Below are 27,212 nucleotides of genomic sequence, written 5' to 3' on the forward strand. Positions count from 1 at the left end.
AGGTCTGCACATGACGATGGCTTTAAGGAACCCTTTGCTGCTTCCCAGGAGAGTTCTCAGAGCAGACTCCCAGGGGCTGCTGAGTTGAGTCTCCTAGGCAGGCAGACTCCTCCCTCGGGGGCTGTCATCGCATTACAAACATCCATCAAATAAGCTCATGTCTGCTTCTGCTGCAGGTGGCCAGATCTTTCTCATTGATAATCCCTCAATTCCCTAAAAGCAATAATTACTTCTCTAATAATTAACATAATCTGTTAGTATAGCATATAACATAATGATTTCTTTTTGGTATATCTCTTCAACATCGTCCAAACACTGATAGTTAACTAAATAATTAATAGACTTTCATGCAGTGGCTTTCCTGATAGAATTCTGGTTAAAAAAAAAAAATCACCTGCATTTATGGTTTGAAAAAAAAACTGCTGATATAGATTTCTTGATGTATTATAGATTCATTGTATATTGTAAATAACATGCTTATACAGTGAGTACATATAAAGACATCTCTAAATCAAAACTACAAAACTGGTAATATCCTAATTTAACACTTCCTACAGGTATCTTTCAAGGATGAGGGGAAAATATTGGCATTTTGGAAAACTTGAAAGCTGCTGAGAAAATTCATTGATAATATGCTCATACCACAAAAACTGCCAAAGGAAGTTCTCCATACAGAAGGTAAATAATCGTGGATTAAAGGGGACATTGAAAATAGTAAGTTTGTGACTAAATATAAATTAGTCAACTAAAATATACTTACTAAACTGTATGAGAATGTTGCACACAGAACAAGGAGACATAAACAGAATTGCAAAAAAAAAGCAAGGAAATATTCAGCTGTGTATTTTAACTAAGCATGTTTTCAGGTAAGTTAAATTATAAAATTATAAACAAAACCAACTACATATATGTTGCACGGCACATACCAGAACAATAACAGGGTCATGCAGGGGCCCATCTGTGTGGAGAGTTTCAATGTCATCTTCAATGTTGTAATCCCACTCGACACCAAGATCTATGAAGGTCCGTGACTTGGCTTCCTCCCCTTTCCCATTTAAAATGTAGTGACCTGTGGCTTGGTTCTTTATAGCTAAACGAAGGGAAATGAGTGATAGGCACACATTTATCATATGTTAGTGCTGATGAGCCATAGCACATTCCCCCATTTTATTAATAAAAACCATTGATGTCTCTGCCTTATTAGTATCAAGCAGTCAAAATGAATGTTAGTTCTAATGGTTCCCCCATTCCTTCCATTAGGCTAAACCTTTGAGAAGCATTCCTAACCCAGTTAAATAGATACAAATGGTTAAACAGATTAAAAAAAATAATGTTTGCAAATATTCCCATTTGGAAACATTGTCAAAGAGATTAGCAGATTCTAACTCACTTATCCTATACATTTCCTTGGAAGCTGGGACCCTTTGGATATAATGGATACTTTGTTGATACAAACTATCTCTTTAAACATTGGTAATACATTGATAGCCACCCTAAAGAGCCAAAATGACTTCCAGGCCAATAACTTTCCTGATGACAGTAAAATCCCCAGACTACTCAGCAACTGATAAGAGTTCTTATACATTATAGTAACGACAGATCTATAATGAATTAATACTTCTCTCATGGGAAAACAGCTTCCAGGTATAAGGAAAAAATTAACACTGGAATAGCAAAATTCTCCTGTGGCATATTTACAAAGAATTTGAAATCTACAAAAAAATTATCCAAAATATATAAAATTATTCATCAGCCATTTCCAACATAAAAATGAGAAGTTTGGGGTTGGAGAGAAAGCTCAGCAGTTAAGAGCACTGGCTGCTCTTCCAGAGGCCCTGAGTTCAATTCCCAGCACCCACATGGTGGCTCACAACCATCTGTAATGAGATCTGGTGCCCTCTTGTGGCATGGAGTTGTACATGCAGAGTACTCATACATAAAATACAAATAAAAGAAATTTTAAAAAATTCATAAATTTTTCTATTGCCTTCCTTTAATGGTATGTCATATTTTTATCATCTCCTAATTCAGAGCAAAATATGATTAATAAATATAAACTTGTAAAATTTCCTCAGGAGTTATGAACTAATTCCTTTTCTACCAAAAATTGAAATTTCAGTTTTAAATATTTGTTTTAATGTGAGGCTAGTTGGGAGAAATTATTAAACTTCACATAGCATCTAATTATTGGATTTATGTATAATCCTCATTCTTGCGTGTATAGTATGTATACTACACATACATACATATACACGTACATATTCCCCTGTGGAGTGTCTTTGACATTTCGTGTTTATGTGCATGGAAAAGCAGCGCTGACAGACAGAAACACTTACCAAGAACATGAGGAGAAGCCTCGTCTTCTTGGATTAGCACATGTCTAGCCCCAGGGGGAATATCAAACATCTTAAGGTACCCTTTTGCATGTGTGGTGAATATTGGAGGAAGCAGAGAGAACAAAGGTAACACTATGGTTAGTCCAGCACTGCATCACTACGGCTCCTGCACGCAGAAGAGGGCATCCATAAACTGAAAGGTGCATCTCAGAAATGAACTCTACAGCCTTGAGACAGCTTGCACAAGGGGGAAAATTCCACCGAGGAGGAGGAAAACTCATAGGCAGTGTTGACCTATGAGTCGCATCAACAATTTAGGCAAACAGTCATGCTTTCCCGAGTCGCTCTGTATTATTCTAGTTTTTATAATTACTCCTTTAAGTGGTAGTTTTAATAGAAGTTGTTAGGTGGGGAACATGAGATATTCCTTCTGCCTACATATTGTTATAAAAGCCTATGGCACTATAAATGGCTAAGCTTCCATATATTGAAATGCTTTAATATTTAGAATCCCACTTAAAAAAACACTTAACACACACCTTGCATTCAGTTTTTATCTTTCATGTACTGCTTTTACAAATGCTCTTGCTTCAGTTTTCTAAGCCAGGAATTATAAATTGATAGCCTTAATTAACTAAAAATAAATTAATAGCCTTAAATTGATTAGAAGTTTACATTCTTATAGGAAAAATCTTAACATTACCATAAGCCCTAAAATTATATCAAGGATCACTTACAACTTTGTCCATGACTATAAATCAACAATAGAACAAATTGAGAGCCAGATGTGTTATATCTCATGGCTGGTAACAATGAATGAGTCAGATCCAGGTAAAGTGCTGCCTGCCTAGAACCCAGCATTTGTGAAGGTAAGGCAAGAGGATATTGAGTTTGAAGTCAGTTATATAGGAAGACGCTGTCTCAAATAAAAACAAATGTAGGAAATTATGCAACTTAAACTTTAAGTATATTATGGAGCATCTAGTTCATATAATCCAGGATTTATGCCAAAAGAAATCCAGATAGAAATATATAGTTACTGACAGAATCAGAAAAAATTGTTATTTGTATATGTATAATTAATATTTATTTGTAATAGATGGACATACCCAACTCTTATATAATGTTTATTAGGGTCCTAAGTAAATGTAGTTGTTATTTAGGATCAGGGTTTTCAGCACCTTACCCTAAGGTACAGTTCAACACAGGAGCTGTACTGTTTGCCTGAGTAAGCAACAGCTAAAAGCGACATGCTTAAGATGCCCAGGAATGCACATCAGTGTGAGGTCACTTATGGATGCCCATCTTTCTGCAGCGTGCTGCAACTTACCCAGTACATTTTTAGTTTCTCTTGTTTCAGCAAGAGAAATATTACGAGCTCCTTTGGGTAAAATGAACGCACCTCTCGTCTTCCCTTAAATAGAATGTCATTAATTAGTGGAGGTTTTGTGTTTACCAAAGTCTTGCTGTTTCATTGACTACCCCATAAGCCATACAGATTTTATTGGGTAAGATATAAAACATGTTCTGAAACTTAAATTTTTCAAGTCAAAATGCGTTTACAGCAGTTAGCAAACGCTGATAGACTGTTAATAGTCAATGAAAGTAAGACTGGGCATGAATGCAAAATGATGGAGGAGATTGGAAGTTGAATACTTGCAGATTTCATTTTCCAGAAACTTGAGTTCCTTATGGCATCTCTTGCTTAAATGTTTGCCTGTTGGAAAAGGTTAATTAGTCTATTGCATGACTATGAGGACATTCACGAAGAGAAATGGAGGCTAGATTGTCTTTGACTACCCTGAATCTGAGTGACTGAAGGGACACTTCACATGTTCTTTTGACTTTGATTCTTGTTTAGCGTATTTTTTGAGACGGTCTGAAAACAGTACCATATCTTTATAGTACACAAAATGCAGAAAGAAGAGGTTTCCTTACATTAATTCATCCTGAAAATAAAACCAATTATTCTACACCCCCAAATAGAAAAATAAATGTAACTTCAGTAAAGCAAGAACAGTCCAGCTTCTCATAGCAATGCAGAGAAAATTATATTTGATTGTAACAAAAGTGGCATTATTTGCTCTCAAATAAATCTCAAAGTAGAAACCCTGATAATTCATCCTAAAGGAATAGCAAAGACGTTAAGGATCAGGGACCATAGTTGAAAATGGCACATCACAAAGCAAATCTGATAGTAGAATTCACCAGAGTCAGGTAGCCAGGGTATAATTTGTATAAAAATGGCTGGGCGGTGGTGGTTCATGCCTTTAATCCCAGCACTCAGGAGGCAAAGTCAGGCAGATCTCTGTGAATTCGAGGCCAGCCTGGTCTACAGCGAGATCCAGGACAGGTACCAAAACTACACAGAGAAACCCTGTCTCAAAAAAAAAAAAACAAATAAATTAAAATTAAAATGGACAATAAGGATTACTTCATTTGGATGAAAACCAATATAACAATATACTATGTGTTCTTCTATAAGTTATAATAAATTAAAGTAAACCAAATTCTTTTTTGAAGATTTACTTTATCATTTTATGTGTATGAGTGTGTTGCCTCCATGTATGTCTGTGCACCACTTGTGTGCCTGTAGAGGTGAGAAGAGGGGACTGGAGCTACAGATGGTTGTGAGCCACCATGTGGGTGCTGGGAACAGAACCCAGAGCCTCTGGAAGAGCAGCCAGTGCTATTAACCTGGGAGGCAACTTCCAGCCCCAAACCAAATTTCTCTGTGCCTTCTCGCATCCCATCAGACATGATTCTGATAGTGCCAGAGGAGGTTTAGGAGGATCTTCATGACAACTTCATGTCATGTTTACCTTTAGCTGCTAAATTTCCTGAAATAGTTTTCCAATGAATCCTCATCAAATATATGGATATTTGTTATGCTGTATAAATGTTTGTTTGTATTGCATAGAAATCCTTATATAAATTATGAAACTATAAATATCCATATATACTACCTATTGCATGAAGATAGCTTTCCCTTCCATATTTTGGAGCTTTGATATATGTTTAACTCAGGCTAAATAGTATAATGAACACAATAGGTCATGTATCTGAGCAATTATACCTCAGATTAATTTTTTGTTGTCTCTCTTATTTTTTCTTCACATTTTTCATACAATTCATTTGTTTAAAAAAGCTGTTAAAGGTTACACTATATAAGGATGCTAGCTCCATAATAAGCATACAAAGATAAAATTGTTCACTCTTAAAATAAAAAGAAGTGAAAATGATACAACATTGTTAATAAGTGAAATGATATAACATTGTTAAAGAGTTATATTTAAAGTTTTATAACAATTTACATTTCCAGGCAATAAGTTATGTGCCACATATGTTCAAAATTAACCTTTAGTTCATTTGATTAAATTCAAAATAACATATAGCATAGGTTTTTTTCCCCTAAGCATCAAAATCAATACAGTATCCCTTATCTCAATTTACTAGCTATTTTCTTCAGGAAGGCTGTGAAGTATGAATTCATAGTCTTTTTTATTTATTTTTTAAAACTACCTGTTAATTTCTGTGGTACTATTGAAAAAAATCCTGAAATCCTAAAAGATGTTTCAAAATGACAAATCACATACAAAGGTATTAGTTCACGAGAACACTCATCTTACCAAGTTTCCTGGGTGTTCTGGTAAATGTCCCTTCACAGTTCGACAGTGGGAATTGTCCCCTCCACAGACCCCACACTTATCCTCAACCTTGTTGGAACCAATTTCTTTGTCGCAGCCCACTTTCTGGGGAGAGAAGATGTTAAACATGGCTAACTTTAATGTGCTAAGTAGCAAACAACATCCCACAGGATGATGCACCCCTTATTTAGTGATGGCATACAGCCAGCAAGCTTGTGCCAGACTTTCACTCTAGTCATGATTTCTCAAGCCCCAGGATTTTGAAGGACTAGTGTGAGGTCAAATAACAAAATGAATAATAATCTAGGCAATAAATGATAAATGCCTTTGTTCTAATGAAGTATTTTCCCAGGATTATTTTCCCAACATTATTGTCCTATCCATCAGGCAAGATTTATGAGCAAAGAAGTAAGTTGATTCTGAGGAGAAAAATCTACAAATCAATAGCACAGTGCTCTCATATTCATAAAGGCATACAGTAATGTAGTGAGCAGTAAAATAGTGTTATCTCTGAAAAGTAAGTTAGGATGCAAAATAAAGTTCCCCGAAGTACCAGAGACTCTCACAAGGGCTTGAAGGGATAGAATGAGAAGGCATTTTAGAATTGGAAAGTGTTCAAACAGTTACGAAATTTTACATTGATGGCGATTTAGAGATCAAGATTTATATGTAGGTGAAAGCTGGCAGAAGGTGGGTATTGCATGCTAGGAAGAACTGTGGCAGCTCCGCATGGAACAAGCTGTGCAAGGCCCTGAAGATAGGCTGGGTTTACATTTTCCCAGTCAATGGGTAACTACTGAAGGCTCTCTGGCCTGGGCAGAGAGTAAATAACCATTGTGCTTACGAGTTGGATATGAAAATGGGTAGGGGAACAGACATACATTTAGTACTAAATCCTGCAGGGGTTAAAAATGATGAGAGTAACATTCCATCATTTATATCTGTTCTCAAGCAGGTCCTGTTGGAAACTTAATCACCAATTCAAAAGTGTTGAGACACAGGGCCTACTAAAATGTAGGGAAGCCAGGGGCGGGCTTCCATCTGTCTCCTGTCAGGACTGGGAGGGCTGAAGCAGGAGGATCACAGCAAGTTTGGAACCAGCCTTGACTCTAGAGTGAGATGCTAGTTCAAAACAATGAGATGAAATAAACAAAAAGTTGCCCTGACTAGGTCATCATGAGGCCTTTGCTTTCATGAAAGAATTTTTCATGTCTTAGAATGGGATAGTTATCAAAAGAACGGAGGTGTCATAAGAGTGACCGCTCCTTCCTCTGCTAACTTCCTAGTCTCTCTTCCTCTTCTAACTTCTAGCAGGGATGACTCAACAGGAAGATGCCAAATGGATACCATCATCACACCTTGGGCTTTCCAGCTCCAGAACCATAGACCAAAACACCTAAATTCAGTTAGCATGAGCTTTGCTTTCTTTGGTTCTATAAATTACTCACTGTATGGTATTCTGTTAGAGTAACACAATAACATACTTCAGTTTTGCTAAGTGAAAAGGAAACGGATGATGTTAGGAACAGTGGTCCAGTTAAAATGAATAATTTCACAGTAACAGTTGAATATGAACAAAAAATAAACTGCATTAGAAAAAGACTAAATGAGACAAGAAATTATTTTGTTCCCTACAACTTTGGCTCTCACATAAAATTCAGTATTTAAGTTTTGAACCATTTGGAAAATGTCTGTATTAATCATTTAAACAAACTTAGAATTAGACTTTTATTCAAAATGGTATTCAAAACTAAAATGCAATACACATACATATATCATGGAGTTATTTTATAATGGGCATCAATGCCTCTCTTAGACATCACAGACTAACAAATAAAAAGCCCAGTTTCCGATATGGACTGCCTCTTTTTGAGGAGTCATTATAGACCTCTCCAAACATTATAGGTTGTTGCCATTTCTCTTGGTTACCCTTCAGAACTTGATGGGAAGACCTTATTGCTGAAGACACCACATACATGAATCACAGAATACCTCAAAATCAAGCTGGTGCTGCCCTGGAAGCTTCATCCATATATGCTAATCTCAAACATGCCTATGAGAGACAGTAAAGGTAGAACGGCAGAGGACTGTGGGATGCTATGGAGGCAGCAGTCTGAACTCACCACACATTCTCCTCGCACACATATGCTGTATGGATCTTTGTAGGAGCATCGAGTTCCATCGTGTACCAGCTGCTTCATGTAGGCAACATCCCCAGTCTCTTTGGACTGGCAGTAAAGGTGGCATCTTTTCTTGGCTGCAATAAAAGGCAGGCTTATATTAGTTATTTTCATACAATAGGATATTTGACCAGCAAGGTTTAGTTTAAGATAAAACATTTCAATATGGCTGCCTGAAGAGCAAATGAAATACTGTATTAATAAAATAAGGAGTAGATGAGAAGTGCGGATATGCCACCATGCATATTTGTTTTAATGTGGATGATGAATTATTTTATGTCATCTAAACTGGGCCATTGTTGAGATAATAAGGGGTTCTATTAATAGAGGAACATCAGTCAGGTATAGACTGAGACTATCCCAGGCAGGTTACGGTGGCAAACCTTGATGTCATCTACATTAGCTTTTTAGTAAGCTTTAAATCAAAGCCAATTTTACTTCAATAACATTCTGAACACTGACCACTGGTCTTTGCTCTCCCCCTATCACCCAGCCAATATGTGTGCCTTTGTAGGATCTACTTAATCGATAATCTGAGTGAGTCACTTCACTAAAGTAAATTAGAAAAGAATGCATTTATTCTAAAGTGTTCAACTTTGACCTATCCATGCTTACATTTCCTTTAGAACAGCACTCAATAGAATTCAGTGGTATACACACATTGATCAGTTTAACATATGATAAGAGATTTCGGTTTGAGCCTATCTGACCGAGAATTTAATGGGAAGAAGTCAAACATTAGATGAAAATTTCCAAGAGTATTTTTAATAACAAGTTTAGAAAAGGCTACATAGTCTTTGTTTTAATAAATGGCCGTCTTGGTTTTGGGTTTGTTTTGTTTTGTTTTGATCTTGACTTAGCTGTAAATGGATGATTTTCCCCCTGCTGTGGTTATTTCTTAGTTGAGGATTTCAGTTGAATGAGGTGATTCACTGTCATTTCCCAAGGCGGTGGTGACAGGGCTGTTTGCCAGATACCATGTCTGTCACAATCCCCACCTCTCAGGAGAAAGGCATTCTTTAGCCTGACTCTTGGGGACCTGGAATGACTTGCTTCTGAAAGTACCCCTCTTCGTATGTTGCCACACTGGACTCAAGCATGCAAGGGCCTGGTGTCAGCAAAGCTTCAATGCTAAGTGACCATCCACGCAGCAGGAAAAAGAATGGTATCTACTCACAGTCAGGATGTTCATGCGGCAGCCAGTGGTGTTTGGTATTCTGGTATTCAAAGTGGGAATTACGCTGTTGGCACTGCTGGGCCCTGAAGTCCTCAAAGTGCTTTTGGCATTCTTCTGTATTACAAAGCTGGTACTCAAAATTAACACCAGGGCAATCCTGACCACCATTGATGGGCCTAGGGAAAAGACATTTCAAAGGCTGTCTGGCTGTAGCCCAGCAGCTCAGGCTCACAGATGCAGTGCTGCTGGCCAACAGCCAGCACGTCTGAGCTGCCAGCACAGGCTGAATGATGCCGTACTCCCAACATCTAGAGTCTCTCTGAATGCACCCTTCTCTCTCTGCCAAGGGGTAAAGACCCCCAAACACAACCTAATGCAGTTTTCAAATGGTATGTTTCATTCATGACAGAAGTATACTCAGATGGAAAGCATGCATGTAACTCAAAGTATTTTCTACCTTGTATAAAACATGAAGGTGCAACTCAAAGAAATGCTGAGCATATAGTCCCGTGTCTCTGCTTCCTCCTTTGTCAAATGCAAAATGGACTGGTTTTCCAAACAAGGAAATGGTAAGGATTCAATGGGGTGGCATATTTAAAGCTCTCAGAATAGTCCATGGCTTGTGGTGAACCTGTAATTCCTACTGTCATGCTTTTGAGTGTACTGTTACTTCTAACACTGGCATCCTCTCCTCTTGTGAAGGCAGTAGGCAGCCATCAGTAGTCTTTGTAAAAGTCACACTCAAAGCTATCCTTCTACCAAAACAGAAAAGGCTGCTCACAGGTTAAACCCCAGCTGGACAAATTAGCGGGTCAAAGTTGAATAATTCCATTACTTTTTCTTGGCTCATATGAATTTTGTCTGATTGAATGAATGGATGTCTTTTCTTCTCAGAGTCCCTGCCGGTTGGGCCGCCGTCTTTCTGTTTGACTACATGAAAGCAGCTGGACCTACCTTCTGGGATTTAGTTGAAGTTGTTCGTACTCCTTTTACTCAGGGACCGTTGCTTCTTTATGTACGCTTCACAACTTACAGGACACAGAGTCTCTACTCTCTCTGCTCAACTACCTAATAGTTCCAAACATTAAGTTCTCCAAAACATCTCTCCTCTTCATTTGAATGTCTCTTCTACATCACTGACTACTCTTCACTTTGGCAACATTAATCCAAAAGAGACTGTCTTATGAATGGTGAGCAATACTTTTTCATATCCTCTGTTTTGTAAGCAGGATGAAAGAAGGAAAAACACTCATAGCAGAATACAGAATCACTTTCTTGTCTATCAGAAAGCAACAGGAAGTTCAGGGTAATACTCACGTGGGATTATTGCACTGGCGTGTTCTAAATCGAACTCCAGTGCCACATGTCCTGGAACAGGAACCAAATTTGGTCCATGACCCCCAGTTGCCATCTTGTTTTTGTTGATTAGCATTCTTCCACATGCAATGCCCTTTATAGCACCACTTGGGAAAATGGGGAAAAAAAAGATAATTATGAAAGTCATTGAAGGTGTTGTTCAAGAAGCACATATTTGAAGGTCTTCAACTTTTTATTCTCCCTCCAGTTAAATACTGATTTAAAGTATCCATAGGCATTTGCTGCACAAAGGTATCCTATCAAAAGGATAACTTATATTTATAATTTTTAGAATAAAATTAAAGGGATAGGCAGCTGGGTGGCGCATACTTTTAATCCCAGCACTCGGGAGGCAGAGCCAGGTTGATCTCTGTAAGTTCAAGACCGGCCTAGTCTACATCCAGGACAGGCACCAAAACTACACAGAGAAACCCTGTCTTGAAAAACCAAAAAAAAAAAAAAAATTAAAGTGATAGATTTGGGGCTGGAGCAATGGCTCACTGGTTAAGAACGCTCACTGCTCTCTTGCAGAGGGTCTGAGTCTTGTTCGAGCATCCACATTGGATAGCTCTCAACCATCTATAACTCCAAGTCCAGGGGATCAGATACCCTCTTCTGGCCTCTGTGGGTACCATGCAGACATTGGGCATCCACTCACATGTTCATACATGTCATATACACATACATTAATAAAAATAAATCTTTTTTTTTAAAGGGAAAATAACGTTTCTCAGGTAAGTTTTGAAATGACACAAGTGACTGCCCAGCAGACCCCATTCTTCCTCTGCTTCACTTCTCACTGCTTGGCTCACCCTAGAGTTTTTGGATGCTACCACGCCCCCTTTTAAAACAATGGCATGCAAATGTGTCTCAACTTAAAAAATAGTTAACTAAAGTTAGGTAAAACTATATAAAATGTTAATTTATGAGTCTGAGAAATAAGTAGGTTAAATGATGAGTTTTTACCTTTAGATAAGCAAAATCAAAATATATAAAATTTCATGAATTGTTTAGGGGCCAGCGTGTGTCCAAGAACTAAGTGGGGTTAATACAGCCATGATGCCACAGAGATTCTGTGATAACACTGCCCAGCACTTAGCATGTAGGTGTACAAAGGGAATAGATTATTTTCTTTCCAAAAATTTCAATTCCTTTTTTATAGACTGTAGACAAAAAGTTTAAAAAACTTTATACATTTAAGTATAATATGATACAATTATATGTAGGGAAGTTGGATGTTAAAATCTACTGTACCATAACTTTTTAATAAACCAAAATAATTCTACTCATTATTGCTCTTAATTTTAGTTGAAAACTTACTAAATCTTCCAAAAGCAAGACACTATGTAAAGGGTGGTTGTCATGGTGTCAGACAAAATGTAAGTGCTTGTAATGACAGGTTTTAATTAGTATGCATATTTCATATAAGAACAGTTCATGTATGTTCGAAGTCAACCTTTTAAAAAGGTAAAAGTTGCATTAATCTTTTCTGTCAGCATTTGGTCCTATCTCCAATATATTATTTCTAGACTAGTCAAGGCTCCTCAACTTGCGTTCTTAGCATGCCTTTGTTTTGGGCTCTCTGCCCTTAAGAGAAGCACACCATGGCATCCAGCCAGTTTCGAAGCATTCAGTCCCAACTACACAATCTGAGATTTAAAACCTTTGGGCATCTTTCCCCCAGGAGTGAGGCCAAATCTTCTGTATAAATTCATGTCTTTATTTCTGGGCAACTTTCACAAGGGATGCCATGCCAGCAAGTAAATCAGACACCACTAGCAGGGGCCAGAGATCTGCTGTCCCTACTGCCTTTCCTCTTGGCCACAGTTAGCCAAATGGTCTGGTCCTCCCAGTGTGCAAAGCTCCTAATATCTGGGCTTGTGAAGGTGGCCTTATTTAGTAAGTGATTCTTTGCAAACATGATTAAGTTAAGGATTTCAAGTTCAGGAAATGATCCTGAGGTATCCATGTAGGCTCAAAACATCACAAAAAGACTCAATCCTTGCAAGAAATGGGCAGAGGGAATACAGACACCCACTATGTTAGAGGTCAGAGGAGTGTGGCCATGATGTGGGAGGAGGGTAGCCAGAAGCTGGGAGAGGGGAGGAACTCATTGCCACTCCACTCCTTGGAGGGAGCACAGCCCAGTCCACATCAAACTTCACCTCAGTATAACTGACTCATGCGCTCCACAGCTATGACGGAACAAACTTCTAGTGTTTTGAACCATCAACTTTGTGGCAATTTGTGGTAGCACCCATGGGAGGTAGTACCCTGTCTTAGAGCCTTACTAGAAGGAGATCACAGGCACTGTTCTCCATGAGACAAACAGTTCAGCAGTGAGCGTCATTTGCTAGACTTGGAAAGGTTCCTGCGCAGCACGCGATGAAGCCTAATCCCAAGCAGACACACTCACCTTCCCAGGAGCACATTCAGTCCCGTCAAGGGGGGGCCCCTTCTTAGTCTTACAGAAATATGGGTTATCAGGATGGCTGCACCACAGCTGTTTGCATGGGTCAAAAGTTCGGAACTGGAAGAAAAAGAAGCAAGCCATCAGAACTTTCAGAGAGTGGGACACTTGCCAATCATACTTTATACACACTTTCTTCATGTCATGGTTTTTTTTTTTGGGGTGGGGGGGGTAATGCCATTTCAGGTTGATTGCCAAAGTTGTAACATGTCAAGAAATAAACACTGCCTTGGCGTGCTGAAGCATCAGTGACAGGTGTAATAGGCCTGCACTGTGCTAAGTACATTGATTATATCATCACATTTCATCCTCATGTAAACTGTAAGTGGTAAATACTATCATTATCCACACTTCAGACACAAGGAAACTAAGTCAGAGATGTCACATGTGGTACTCAAGTTCATGGATTTAGTGTCAGACCTGACCTACTCTGACATTCATGTCATAGTGTCTAACTACTGGAAAGTAAAAACAAACTAAAACCACCCAAAGCAGAGATTCATTTCAGAGCCCAGGCTGGACCTGCCTACACTAAGTAGCTGAATCTGGCTTCAAACTCATGATCCTCCTGCCTCAGCCTCCTAAGTGCTGTGATTCTAGGTGTGCACCACCACACACATACTTCACAGTCTTCCATTTGAGTTGATGTATCAGGATAATCATTTTCTATAGCCACAGAGATACGGAATACTGGCCAACAAGCCATAGAAAAGCTCAATGTCATCTCTGAAGGGAAGAAACACCAGAGGAGGAGTCGGACACAACACTCTGAGCTGGAGCACCTCTGTTGGCCCCTCTAGCTCCCTATTTGCCAGCTGTGAAGAGATGGCGTGAGTGGGTTCAGAACCTCTGCAATCTCGGCTTTTTCACCCTAGAAGTAAAAGCCTTACGATCCTTCTGCCCCTCCTTCTGCATTGTGTGTGTGTATCTGCTCTGTGTATATATGTATACACACACGTATGTATCTGTAATGATAGCTTTTAATTTAAAAAGCTCTGAACTTGAAAAAGTAAGGAGAGGTCTTTGAGAGGCTTTGGAGGGTGAAAAGCGGAGGAGGCAATGACGGAATTATATTGTAATCTCAAAAACGAAAAGAAATAATTAAAATAATGAACGCCTATGATCTCCTTATCTCACCTCTTATCTCTCATGAGGATTAGTTAAGGCTATATGCCTAAGGCATCTGGTTTAGCTCGGTCATCCGAGCAAACATGAGATAACTATAAATACTTTCACACTTGTACCAGTGAGTGTGCAGAGCCCACCCGAAGGGAGCTGCACAAATAGATGTTCAGGTGTGACATGTAACTTGACAGCACGTCACATACCGCAGTACACATTTTGTAGCCAACACCAAAATCAAAACGGCATTGCTCATCCATGGAATAATTGATTCCAGGAAGTTCCGGGAGTTTGGGCCAATCGTGTTCAAAGGGGTCGTCAAGGAGACAGTCATAGGAACTGCAGGGAGGAGAACATTAAGTACATTTAAATTCTCATCATCGAAATCGGGTCTTAAAGGGAACAAGACTCTTAGCTCAAATACTCTGGGGTTTTGTCAGGTCACAGGGCAGGTTCCCAGAAACATGGTGTTAAGGTTTTTGGGTTTTTATTTAACTCATCTTTTATCTTGACTAATACTGGGAGAGTTAATCGAGCACAGCTCCGGGATACAGGAATGCTGTGGTGGCCTTACTCATGTCTCTACGTGAACCCATATGAACCGTGGCAGGGCAGGCCCTAACACCGGCACAGCAGGACTTCAGGGTATAGACAGGGCTAAAAGCAGGAAGCAGGCAAGCACCCTGTCTCCATCCTCAGCTCAAGTCTGACCATCAGTCACAAGGCGTCTACCCCAGGGAAACCCCATCCCAGCTGGAACTACGCTTGAGTTCAAGGCTCATGGCTTCTACCATCGTGTGACATTATAGAATCTTTTGGGTCAACACCTCTGATGTCATGTGTGTAGCCTATGCAGCAGGGCATGGCATGCAGCGAGGCACATACTGGATGTATCTCTTCAGTTCCTGACCACTGCATCTGGACCAGTGGTAGCGATGGAAGGCGGCTTGTACCAGGGGCGCCATGACGCTCCCCATGGCGGTCTCATCCCCACACCTGTTCCCTTGCCCGTCATGCTCCATTCCCAACCTAGAACACAAAGGAGACCTCGTGGGTAATAATCACAGGGCCACGGCTCGGACTTCCTTTCTTTTCTCGCAACACACGCTGGGAAAGACATATTTTTAAAAGTCAACACGGCTTCCTTGGAGACTCCACAGACCCTGAAATTGAGAGCAGAACCTAATGAAATGCTGTTCTCATTCTATAGCCATGAAAGGCATGGGATTGCGTCCACTCATTGAGTTTCAGCACATGACTCTTCACTGTTTTAAGCTCCTCGCTCTTGGCAAAGGCTGAGAACTCACACTGGCATGCATTGTTACTTCAAGTGTGAACAATAGTGGAAAAGCAGATAGAAAAAAAGAAAACTTTGTTTTTTCTATCTAGCTGTCAGCAGTAACTTACACATGGCCAGTTTCATGGGCTACTACGAAGGCAGACGAGAAACCATCTTCATGATTCAGGGTACAACTTCTCACTGGGTGGCACATGCCTGTGACTGGAGCGTATCCTGTAGACAATGACAATCACTTTTATTTCCATTTTAAATATAAAAACCTCATTATAATTAGTACTGGGTCTTTGCTTAGAAAAAAAAAGCTGTGTTCCTGTAAACAGGAGCAACCTTGTTTCTCTATTATCAGTAAGCCGCATTCTCCTGGGAAAGAGGGAAGGGACTGCCTGGGGCTACCATTCCATCTCAGCCTTGTCTTTCTGTTTTAGTAAATGGCCCTTCATATCTTGGCTCTAACGGAGAGAGCCAGAATTCATACCAATGTGGAAAAGAAAACCATCAGTCCTTCTCCACAGTCTACATCAGCGTTTATACGATAAATGTAAGCTGACTTTGGAAGAAAGATTGCTGGCAGGAGTCATTCTCATTCTGAACAGTGAGTGGAAATCACACTGCATGTTACAGCATCCCTACCATGCCCCAAACGTCCAATCATTATTTTAAAGGCAAGTATAATTTATTATTGTGTTTAAGTGGCATTTAACATTGTGGATTCTGCAGAAAGTCGTTGGAAGAAACAGAGGGGGAAAATGTATGCTTGGCTCGTGGCTGGTGGGAAGTGGTGGGGAGTTACGAACATCTGCACAACCTGCTCAACTTGGGATTTCTTTCGAAAACCCAGGCCCATAATTTTTTTCTTCTACATAGCAACAGTAATACCTTGCATTCCAGCAGGCCCAAAGTCTTGCCTGGTTAAGAAAATGGCATGATCGTGGTGTTCAGCGTGGTTGGGATCAGGTTTTTGTTGTTGGCAAGCCCAGCGACACACATTCTCCAGACTCCTGGATGGGTTCCCCCTTTCTATGAGGCTGATAGACTAAAAGGAAAGAATATGGTGAACACACGTTTTGTGATTTGGATTTGGGGATAATATTTCAACAAGGATTCAGAAATATTATTCTGGGAATCAACTTTGATTTAGAAATTCTAAAGCCCGTAAGGACCCCGTGAGGAGGTTCCATACTACCTGTGTGAAAGTCCATAGACACATGCATAACAATGTTTGAGTCAGGGTTTACCACTGTGAAGTGACTTAGTACGAATCATTTGGAGGATAATTTTAGAAGCCTAAAATATTTACTGATTCTGTTCAAATTTTAGATTTCACACATTAAAGACACAAATACTGGGAAAGATTCTTGCAAGAGACTTTTTCCAGAGATACAAAAGTCAAAGCTCTTAGCTAAGATTTTTGTGTATTCTTTTGGTCCAGAAATAATCACATGCAGGAGGAAAATAAGTTCTTTCAAGATTTGGCAAAACTGGTCAAACTTTAGTGTACGGGGTACAGTCAAATTAAATTAGCTTCACCATGGGGAAAAATAGCGTTTTAACCTCATGAAATGATAGGGTTTGGTCTCTTATCTGATAACTTCAGTGGGTTTGTATATGTTAAGTTTACACTGCAGTATGGAGTTAAAAAGTTGAGGGGTGAAAGAGCCCATCCTTTAAGAACACAGGGGTTTCTCCCTTCCATAATGTTTCTAACAGAAAGAGAAATTGAATTTGGAATCATAAATGAATTCCTAATTGGCTAAAGGGTCCAGCATTTTGTTGAATTTCAGCAAATGCTATTATCAGTGTTTACATTCTTAATAAACTTAGCTTGGTCTGTTATATGCTGTTCATACAGTATGCCAAACAAATGATTTAATAACCAACTGAAGGCTATTAAGACTTCCAGCTGGGATTGGCTTGCTCCTCTGTAGCAACACAGAGTATGTTAGGTTTTAAGAGAAGGTAAAGATCAGGGACAGCGTATCTATTGATGAGGATATGAGGATGATAGATACATGAAGAAATGCAATCACATGGAGGCTTACGGTTTCCCACGCGCACAATCTCACTAGCATTTCCTAATCAGGAGGATTAACTATGGGAGGTATAGTTTTAAACATAAAAATTGCCAAGTTATTCAGGCTTCTCAAAGGAATTTGATTCTTTCCAAGGACACAGACACATCCAGTATCAATAGACACAGGTTTTTAATTCTATGGCAAGAATGGCTCCTGTATACATTTTGATCCAACTTTCTGTTTTCAGAAGGATTAAAGCTTCCTTAACTGAAAAAAATATATTCAGGGTGCCTCACTTTTAAATATATCCATTTGAAACATTGTTTTAAATAAATCAAACAAAATATAATTCTCTTTTTCTTCACTGGTGTATTCCAAGTGCTCTGAAAGTAACTGCCATATAAATGGATACTACACATAGACACAGTGAATGGATATACAGGTCATCGACCTGATGGTAACAGACTAAGGAGATTTTCCTTTCTCTTAATGGCATCCACTCATGTTCACTTACTCATTCTCACACCTAAAATGTTGTTAACTAGGGGTCGGTTGTAGCTCAGTTGGTAGAGTGCTGGTCTAGTGTGCAAGAGATTCTCGGTTCAATCCCAGCAGTGTATACACTGGACATGTTAGTGCATGCCTAGAGTCCCAACACTTAGAAAGTAGAGTTAAGAGGATCAGGAGTTCAAGGCCATGTTTGACCTCATAGGAAGTTTGAGGCCAACCTGGACTATATAAAGATATGTCTCTAACAAAAAGTTGCTCTAATTTAGAGATCTCTTCCCATTTTAGAAGATTCTTCTCCCCAGCTTGGTATAACCGTGAGTTTATATAAGATTGAGGGTAGTTTTGTAACTCAGTCTTCTACTGGTTAACTCAGTCTCTAATGTTCACAGGCCACACATTTTAAGATATTTTACCTTTGCATAACCGAGCATAATCATTCGCACCAGGACCACATTTATATGCACTCCAAGGGACTCGTCGTGGTAGATTTCATTTACCTGGAGACAAAGCAGACAGTTGCTATAATAAAGGCAATGCAAAGGATTTCAAGGGACATGTAATATTCAAGAGATCAGCCATGCCAGTCTCTCTGATTGGTCAACTTACATTGTTTTCAAATTTAGTTTAAACCGATCTCCAAAATGAAGTAATTTATCTTTTGTTTTGGAGCAATCTTTAGATACATGGATTACTGATTTTTTTATAAACTACAGAGAAAAATGAACATAGACATGTTAAGAAGTGGTTTATTAAATGAATTGTGGTGTGTGTGTGTGTGTCTGTGTGTGTGCGTGCGTGCCTGCACGCGCACACGCCTGCATGCACGCATGTGTGCAGGCTCACATTCTCACATGTCTACACATAACACAACACTCAGTTAATGCAAATACAAAAACATGACTCTAGTGATTTTCTGCCCTCCTATGATTGGCCACACCACACTGGAAGAAGAGAGACATCAGCAGGCATGTCCAGGTGACTGGCAAATGTACTATCTTAGTTGAGGAACTTCTGTGTAGAAGCCGTGGTGGTCTATCTGTGGGTCAGCAAGGAGATGGCTTTCCCACTGTCTCCCCGGATATAGCAGCCGGGGCAATGATTGTTTAGGATTATTGTAGGATAGATGTCCTTCAGGATATACAGCATCAAGGTGACAGTATAAGTACATATCAGAGATGTCAGTCCTGGATTCATCTCTGACAAGCTCAATTGATTGTCATCTCATTATTTCATTTTGAAAGTTAGGCTAGAATTTCTCCAAGTGATTTTGTGTACTTTAGTAGTACAGCTATTGGAATGAAAGCAATATTAGGTCAACTCTGTTTTATGCAGAGGAGGAAGATGAAGCCTGTAGACCATAAGCAACATGCTAAACCACACAGTGTGTTCCTGGCAGACAGAAATCTAAAGTGCACTGTAATTATATCTTCTGATTAAGCTACTGCAAAGTGGGTGTAAAGAAAGTCTGTCCAACTTGGCGAACTCGAGCAGGAATGCCAAAGGCAGAGTTACCCGGCTGGATTCTGGTTACTAGCTATTCCCCAGAACAAGGGCCCAAACTTCTAACAGAAACTAAAAGAGGGATGAAAGCTAACCACAATTGCACTTGAGATCCAGGAGGTTTGGACGGCAGGAACAGCCAGTCTACAAAAGCTGCAGGAAAATGTATAATGCTATAGAAGGAAGGTCTGTAAATACAGAAAACTCAATCATCATAGAATGAAACTCACCCACCAGGAAACTCCGACTTGCCACATTAACCAAGAAACAGGCCAAGAAATCTCTATTTAGATGTTTCAAGATTCTAGCATGACTGGAACAACTTCAACATTGTAGACCTTAAGTGAAGACTGATAGATGGCATGCTACATAGTCAAACTGTACATAGCATTTACAAAGCTACCAAAGATGGATGTGAAATGTCAGTCTAAGCTAGAACATGCTAAATGAGACAGAGCATAATCTAATGAGAAAAGTTTTATGGCCCTTTTAAGTGGAAAAATGCATGTATATATTCATGTATTTGTAAACATATATATGTACACATGAATATGCATAGATTAGAAAGATCCAGCTAGACAGCTGTAGAAGATAAGGTAAAATGAAGAAAAAAAAAAAAAAAACAGCGATGAACCCTTGCATTGCCCAGCAGGTGACTCATGGCCAGGTTGCCTCACTCTAGGCTAAAGGACACCCAACGTATTAAACTCACTGTGTATTGACATATAAGAGAAGTGGTCAACAAACACAATAGTAGTTAAGAAAGAACACAGAGCAAAGAGCCCAGTAAATGTGTCATATAAAGAATGACTGGGGAAGATGTAGTGATTAAAGACACCAGACATTAATTGTCCCAGATCATCATGGTTCAATCCCTTGATGCCTAGCAATTCTTCATTTCTCTGAGCTCCAATCAAACGAGCAATATAAAAAATACTATCTCATAATCTTGTGCAAAGAATTAAAGATTTAACTCATTCTGGCAAATTGCTCAGACTTAGGACCCAAAATGAGGGAAGGGCCATTTGTGGGAAGAAAAATCCATAAAGGCTTAACAGCTGTGATAGTGAAGAAATAATAAATGTGTGCACCACACCTACAGAAAATAAAACTAAAAGCACTCATTTCTACCAAAAGGGTCATTGCCAATCCAACATACAGAAAGTTGAATGCTAGACAAAAGCATTGATATGTGTGGCCTATTTTGTCATGAGCCGATTTCTTCTGTTACAACACACTCCATACTGCCTAACTGGAGGCAGCATCTCCTCTTGTAGATTAATTATCTTTATGTTACAGTTCCAATAAAAGTTGAAGTCTAAAGCCAGATAGATATGTCAAGGATACTCTCCTCCAGAGACTCATAGACATTCCAAAAGGTTTCTTGTAAGGCGGCTGTTCCCAATTAGAGGCATGGCTTTCTGCACAAAGGGAGAATATGTTTAGTTGAATGGAGATGAGGTGTAAATGCCTTTGGTCTTCTTTGTGAATGTGTAAAAGTAATGCTAACAATCAAGCGAGAATGATGAAGTACGAATCTTGAAGTACAGAAGAAAAAGTGTATTACTTTCTGGAAAACAGGAAATAACAGGGGGAGGAGCCATAGTCATGATTGCTATAGAAAGCATTCACAATGGAAAACCTTAGAACAGTGGTTCTCAACTCGTGGGTCACGACCCCTTGGGGTGTAATGACTCTTTCACAGGGATTGTCTAAGACCATTGGAAAACACAGATATTTACACTACGATTCCTGGCAGCAAAATTACAGTTATGAAGTAGCAACAAAAATATTTTTATGGTTGGGAGTCACCACAACATGAGGAACTGTATTAAAGGGTCGCAGCATTTGGAAGGTTGAGAATCACCACTTTAGAGGCACAAAGTGAAGAAAAGGTGGTCACAATGGCATGCAGCTTGTGACATGTGAGGTAGAACATCAAAAGTATATATGACTACCCTGCATTAGTACATTTCATTTGTAGTCAATGAATTTAAAAATCAACATAGTGCCTGCCATTAAAGTATAATGGTAAGAATTCTTAATGCCAACAGCAACCGTATCAAGCTGAGTAAAAAGACACTGTTTTAAGTGTCAAATTAACATTCACCAGAAAAAAGCACAGAATTTAACAAAAGTCACTAACATGCCAGGGTAATTGGGTAGCAGGCTGCTTTGCTGAAAACCATCAATTAAGGAAGAGCATCATTTAAAATTCCTACTATATTATCACAGGTTAAAAATAATCAAAACACAATAGCACTACTGTCTTTTAGTGAGAAAATCCAGCAGTAGCAGTCTATAATGTGCAAAGCTCCAGATCTTACCCAACATGCTTCTCGGGGATCAAGAGAGTTGGTTGACACCCTTATATGATTCACCTTCAAGGTATGCTTAGTAATATAGCAGCTTTCCAGCTTCCCAGGCCCGCTAGTGCCCCAGGCAGAGTGTCTTCACACTGAGACACAGAGAGGATGGGAACAACCAAAGAATGAGAACAGCTATGTGGGGTCACATGTTCAAAGGCTTGGATTCTGGTTCCAGCTTTTCCACAAGAAGCTAGGGGACTTTGGAATGCTTCGCTAACCACTCTGGGCCTCATGTTTCTTGTTATGAAATTGTAATCATAATTGCCCTGCCAGCCTCATAGACAGTTTGTTCAATCCAGCAAAATGACATACAGTTATCCTCTGCAAAACGCCAAATCCTTTCCACACCCATCCACGTGTATACGATGAAATTTTGTGAAAATCCATGCGAAGACTCCACCTTTTCTGAAGAAAATCAAATGGATCATCATACTTGTAAGGGAATTTCAAGATGCTACAATTTGAATTTGTTACATTTCAACCAAGCGGAAGATGCAATTTAAAATCATGGTGAAAATTACTGGGAAAGAATCATGACAGTGTAGTTTTTCTCAGAGATCTGCCAGCAGATGGCACTGTGCACTCTTGGGATTGGAGAAGGACAAGCTAGCTGCTTTCCTATCTATACCTTGGAGAACCTACATCCCAGTTGGGTTGTCCTAGGTCTTCCCATGTTTACCCACAAATAAAACAACTCCCACCAAATTAAACAGAAATTTCAAAATAGCATAAGGAAAATCCTGTTTTGAATGACTATTTATTTGACTCTTAAAAGCAGAGCAAAATATTGGAAAACTCTTATTTTGGGTTTGTATGTCATCTGATCATAATTTTATAAAGAGGCCCAAAGACAGCCACCCCACCCACCCACCCCCACCAGGGGCTGCCTCTTTTGACCATGCAATAAAAGCAATATAGAAAGAACTAAGAGTGCATCATACTCAATTCCCAACTTTAGACTGTCACAGGGGACTAAAATAACTTTTGTAAAGAAAAGAATTTTATAACTTTTAGTGACAAAGAAAGCTTATTTCCCAAAGTAAAAGCAACACATCAAACTCCACTCACAATACTTAACATCATGTACACCTTCTCAGACACAAGACACTGTTTTATACACTTTAACCTGTATTAATTCAAGTAATCCTTGAAACACTCTCAGAGATATTATCTTCACTTTACAGCTAAGGAAATTGAAACTGAGAGTTGTTAAGTAATTTGCCCAATGTCACACAGTTCTAGAGCAAGGCAAGGATGCGATTCTGGGCAATTTGATTTTTCAGTCAATAGATTTAAACATTTTACCACACTTCCAAAACCATAAATCAAGACACTGCAGAACAGATTTCATTTTAGAATAATAGCAATTCACACCTCTGAGTTTACAAATATGCCATGGAATTATACCAGAAGAGGTCACTCAGCGTTCATTTGCTTTGGTTACCTTCTTTTACATGAATTTTAAAGAAAGGAGGGGCTGCATTCTAGATTTATTACAAATAACAATTTATTTTTTACCAATACAATGATGTACTGAAAATATTGGGGAAAATAAAAAGCAAATAGAAGAAATTAGCAGAAAAGGTGAGTAGGAAAAAAGGGTGGGGTGTGTAGTCAGTGTATCGGACATAAGAAAAGCATTAAGCATGGACATTGCTATAAGTCATGCATTTGACACATGTAATGCTGATCAAAATGTCATCAATAGAGCCAACCTATTGGGCTCTGGACAGGGAGGTTCAATGAGAAGTTCAGGGTTGAGCCCAGAGTCCTCATTAAATGACCTGAAAGAGGGGGTAAACAGACTATTAATTCAATTTTCAGATGGCCTTGACTTTGATCAGGTTGCCAATGATATGAAGAGGGCAAAAAGGCAAAGATCCAATCAAGTGTCTCTTTCCTTGAAAAGAAAATTCCTTCCAGGTTTGTTCCCGGTCAGGACAGTCTCTCCAGGGCATTCCCCTGGCAGGACAGCCTGACCTCTCTGTCTGCCTAGCTGATGAACAGCTTTGTCCGGCTTCAACTAAGAGACACTCATTTTTCTTTCAGGTGAATTGGGTCTTGAGAGGCAGTGTGGTGGAATGGTTAAGAACATGGGCTCTGTCCCCTACCTGTCTAGCTAATTAGCTAAGTGACCCTGGGTATGCCATTTCACCACCTGTGCCTCAGTTTCCTTATCTGTCAAAGTGAATTACCACAGTACTGTGTTCACAGAGTTATTGAAAGGAATACGTTTGAGTTCACATGTGAATAGTGATTAAAATGGTGCTTGGCTTTCATAAATGTGAAAAAAATTTTTATGTGTGATTATTACCATTCTCTCAGGGAAGCAGATAAAACAGTGTGAATTTTTAAAGAGACTTTTGGATGGCAAGACAGCTAAGGGTAATTTTGGCTAGACATGAAATACTTCTGGATTGTTCTATGAAAAATTATCACTCTCCACAATTGTCTCTCATGCAGTGAATGTTCCAAACACACCCCCCCCCCCCCCACCTTTCTTGCATTCCATCTCTGGAGTGTTCCTGGTACTCAGGGGGTCCTTTGACCAAGTCAGCTCTTCTCTCAACTTCAACCTAATCTGACTAATAACTGTAACGCTGTGTAAGACTATAATTGTCTACAGTCTTAGCAAATCTTGACAAGCGCCCAAATGTCCTAGGAGAACTGAATAGTAAATGAGTTTGAATCTGCTGTGATCAGACATGTATTCTAATGGGGGATACACAGGCTAAAAACATGGAAACTATAAATGTGAAAAGAAAGGAACAGAGTTGTGGATGAGGTTCAGTGATAGAGGGCTTGAGTCCATGAGACTCTGGGTTTGAGTCCCAAGATTGAAGAAAGTAGGAGGGGCAAGTTCACGGGAGACAAAAACAGGTGTGAGGTTGGAAACAATTTGAGTAAGGCAGTAAAGGAGAGGAAGAGCCTCCCAGTCATCCTACTGCAGCCAAAATTTGCTTCTAAAGCCCACATCCAAGAAATTACTAGTCATCTTTTAGACCCTTTATAGCACAATGCACATGCCTTAGGACTGTCCATCCATTTTCTGAAGTTAGCCTCTGCTTCTTACCCAGTATCTCATACCCTGTCTCCCTACAACATCCCCTTAACTGGCCACACAGACAAACCTACAGTGGTTCCCAAGTTACCATGAGCTAGCACATGCAGTACAAGGTTGCTCCTCACCTTCCAATACCCACACACCCTTCTATAGCATAGAAACACCAACTTATTCTTTGAAGTCTAGCTCAAATAGCACATCCTCCATGAACACTTCATGGACCACTGGTGTTATTGGCCAAACCTCGTCTCCCTCCTTTCCAATTCATATTTATATAACGGCTGTGGGTGGATCTTCTAAATGAAAAAATCATATTTTAATACCATTATTTGATTTTACCTGCTGCAATTAGCAGGACATGGGGAGGAGCTCAGTTTTAATAGTTTCCTTGGAATTTAACATGATTGAGTCTCAAGAGAGAATACCCATGCTGGCTAAATTCATGCCTACTGTGCTGTTGTGAATTTCAGCAGGAGAAATGGATATTAGATACTGACCCGAAATGGAAACTGTTGCATGACCCATTAAGGTCTCCTGAACACATATACCCCCAGATAAATCTGCCTTGCATTGATGTTCAATGTTTTCATAAACATTAGTTAAGAGCCAGAAGTTGTCATTAAGTAACCAGCAATAATATTCAAGTGCTAACGCTTAGTCATCCATTATGCATGGGAAGAACCAGAGTATTGGGCAGGGGGTGTGATTTCTTTAAAAATGATCAATAGGAAAGCTGATCTTTTAGTTGTTCATTCATGAATAGTCAATTTCGACAGAGAGAAGAATGAATGCTCTCTTATTTAGGATTTCTTGAGTACAAGGTTGTTTTAGGGGTACTTTTGTCTTTCAATTTTTGTATTGGGGACATCCCGTGTGTGTGCATGTGTGTGTGTGTATACCGGTGTATGTTCATGTGAAGGTTAAAAGTTAGTGTTTCCTCTTCTTTGTCTCTTCACCTTACTTTAGGACACGGCATCTCACTGGACCTGAAGCTTATCAGTTGGCCGGACTGGGTAGCCAATGAGCTCCCAGGACACATCTATCTCTGGTTTTAAGTGCTGGGGTTACAGGCTGCACCACTGCCCTGGGCTTCTTAAAATAATATTTTATATGTGTATATGGCAGGCAGTTTTTACTGTTCCACATATGAAGCTTAAAAACATATAGCAACTGTATTCAGGCAATGAATGGCCTCTTGGAAAACTACTTTCAAGGAATTAAAATAATTTATAACAAGGAAGAAATAACTTGTGAAAGACTCATAGGACATGTTAGTTGATCCTGGTCTTAATGAGTGAAATGTCTCTACAAAAGACCAGAATATAGATGAGAAAAACAAATGAAAAATGTTAGTTTAGATGATAAAGAAAAAGGCATGGGAGAGGATTGTAACCATTGCCATTTATCTCTATTACATATTGTATTGCAGGAGCCAATGTATCAACAGCAACACTAATTAAACCTTCCCATCTCTACAGCAAAGAGGTTGCATTAGTGGGCCTGTCATTCCAAACCTAAAAGTCTAGGGTTCTTAGTTTTTCTTTTGAACTAGAAGCATCTTGAGGACATGGGATGTTGCATTTATGTTTCAATAAATGCTGAAAGCTTTCCTTTACTTCTATACAGACAACAGTAGCTCGATAGTCTGGGTAGTAGTTTCTATAAACATGCTGTGGTAGTTTGAATCAGACTATTCCCCCAATAGGCTCAAGTTTGGGGAGCTAGTGTGAACTTGCTGGAGGAAGTACATCACTGGGTGTCTTTGAGAACCCCTAGCTTGACCCACTTCTAGTCCACTCTTTCTGCTTTGTGTTTACACTGACCTGACGCTGTGATCACTCAACTTCCTGCTCCAGTTGCTTGCTGCCATTTCTCCCTGCCATGTGGGAATCTCCCTCTGGGGCCATCAGCCAAAATAAACTCTTTCACAAGTTGCTTCTGACCACAGTGTTTTATCACAGCTGTGAAAAGTAACTCAAATCTTCATACCAACTGTTAATGATTGTGCACATTTTTTTTTCCGGATTATTACTAGAAAGCAAGGTAGATAGGTTCCTTTTTATCAGTCCCTGAAGCTCATAGGTATTTATTTGCATGGCTTTCCTTTTATTATTTCATAAGTGAATATTGAGCAAGAAGGCCTTGAAAAGGCAAAGAAGGTGAACCAAG

General features: G+C 39.4%; 1 protein-coding gene across 1 annotated transcript in view; it reads right to left on the reverse strand.

The window, feature by feature from the left end:
* The window catches only part of Adamts3 (ADAM metallopeptidase with thrombospondin type 1 motif 3), a 224,766-nt gene that overhangs the window by 17,593 nt on the left and 179,961 nt on the right, over positions 1-27,212 (reverse strand). The window contains 13 exon segments of the mRNA XM_052735341.1: positions 927-1,090; positions 2,337-2,417; positions 5,966-5,998; positions 6,001-6,088; positions 8,107-8,240; positions 9,341-9,516; positions 10,658-10,803; positions 13,113-13,226; positions 14,495-14,627; positions 15,174-15,317; positions 15,696-15,801; positions 16,465-16,621; positions 18,524-18,607. Coding sequence (XP_052591301.1) covers positions 927-1,090; positions 2,337-2,417; positions 5,966-5,998; positions 6,001-6,088; positions 8,107-8,240; positions 9,341-9,516; positions 10,658-10,803; positions 13,113-13,226; positions 14,495-14,627; positions 15,174-15,317; positions 15,696-15,801; positions 16,465-16,621; positions 18,524-18,607 — 1,560 coding nt within the window.

The sequence above is a fragment of the Peromyscus californicus genome, unplaced genomic scaffold (assembly GCF_007827085.1).
Source record: "Peromyscus californicus insignis strain IS unplaced genomic scaffold, ASM782708v3 Scaffold_13__1_contigs__length_99412109, whole genome shotgun sequence".
In the NCBI taxonomy this organism is placed as follows: Eukaryota; Metazoa; Chordata; class Mammalia; order Rodentia; family Cricetidae; genus Peromyscus; species Peromyscus californicus.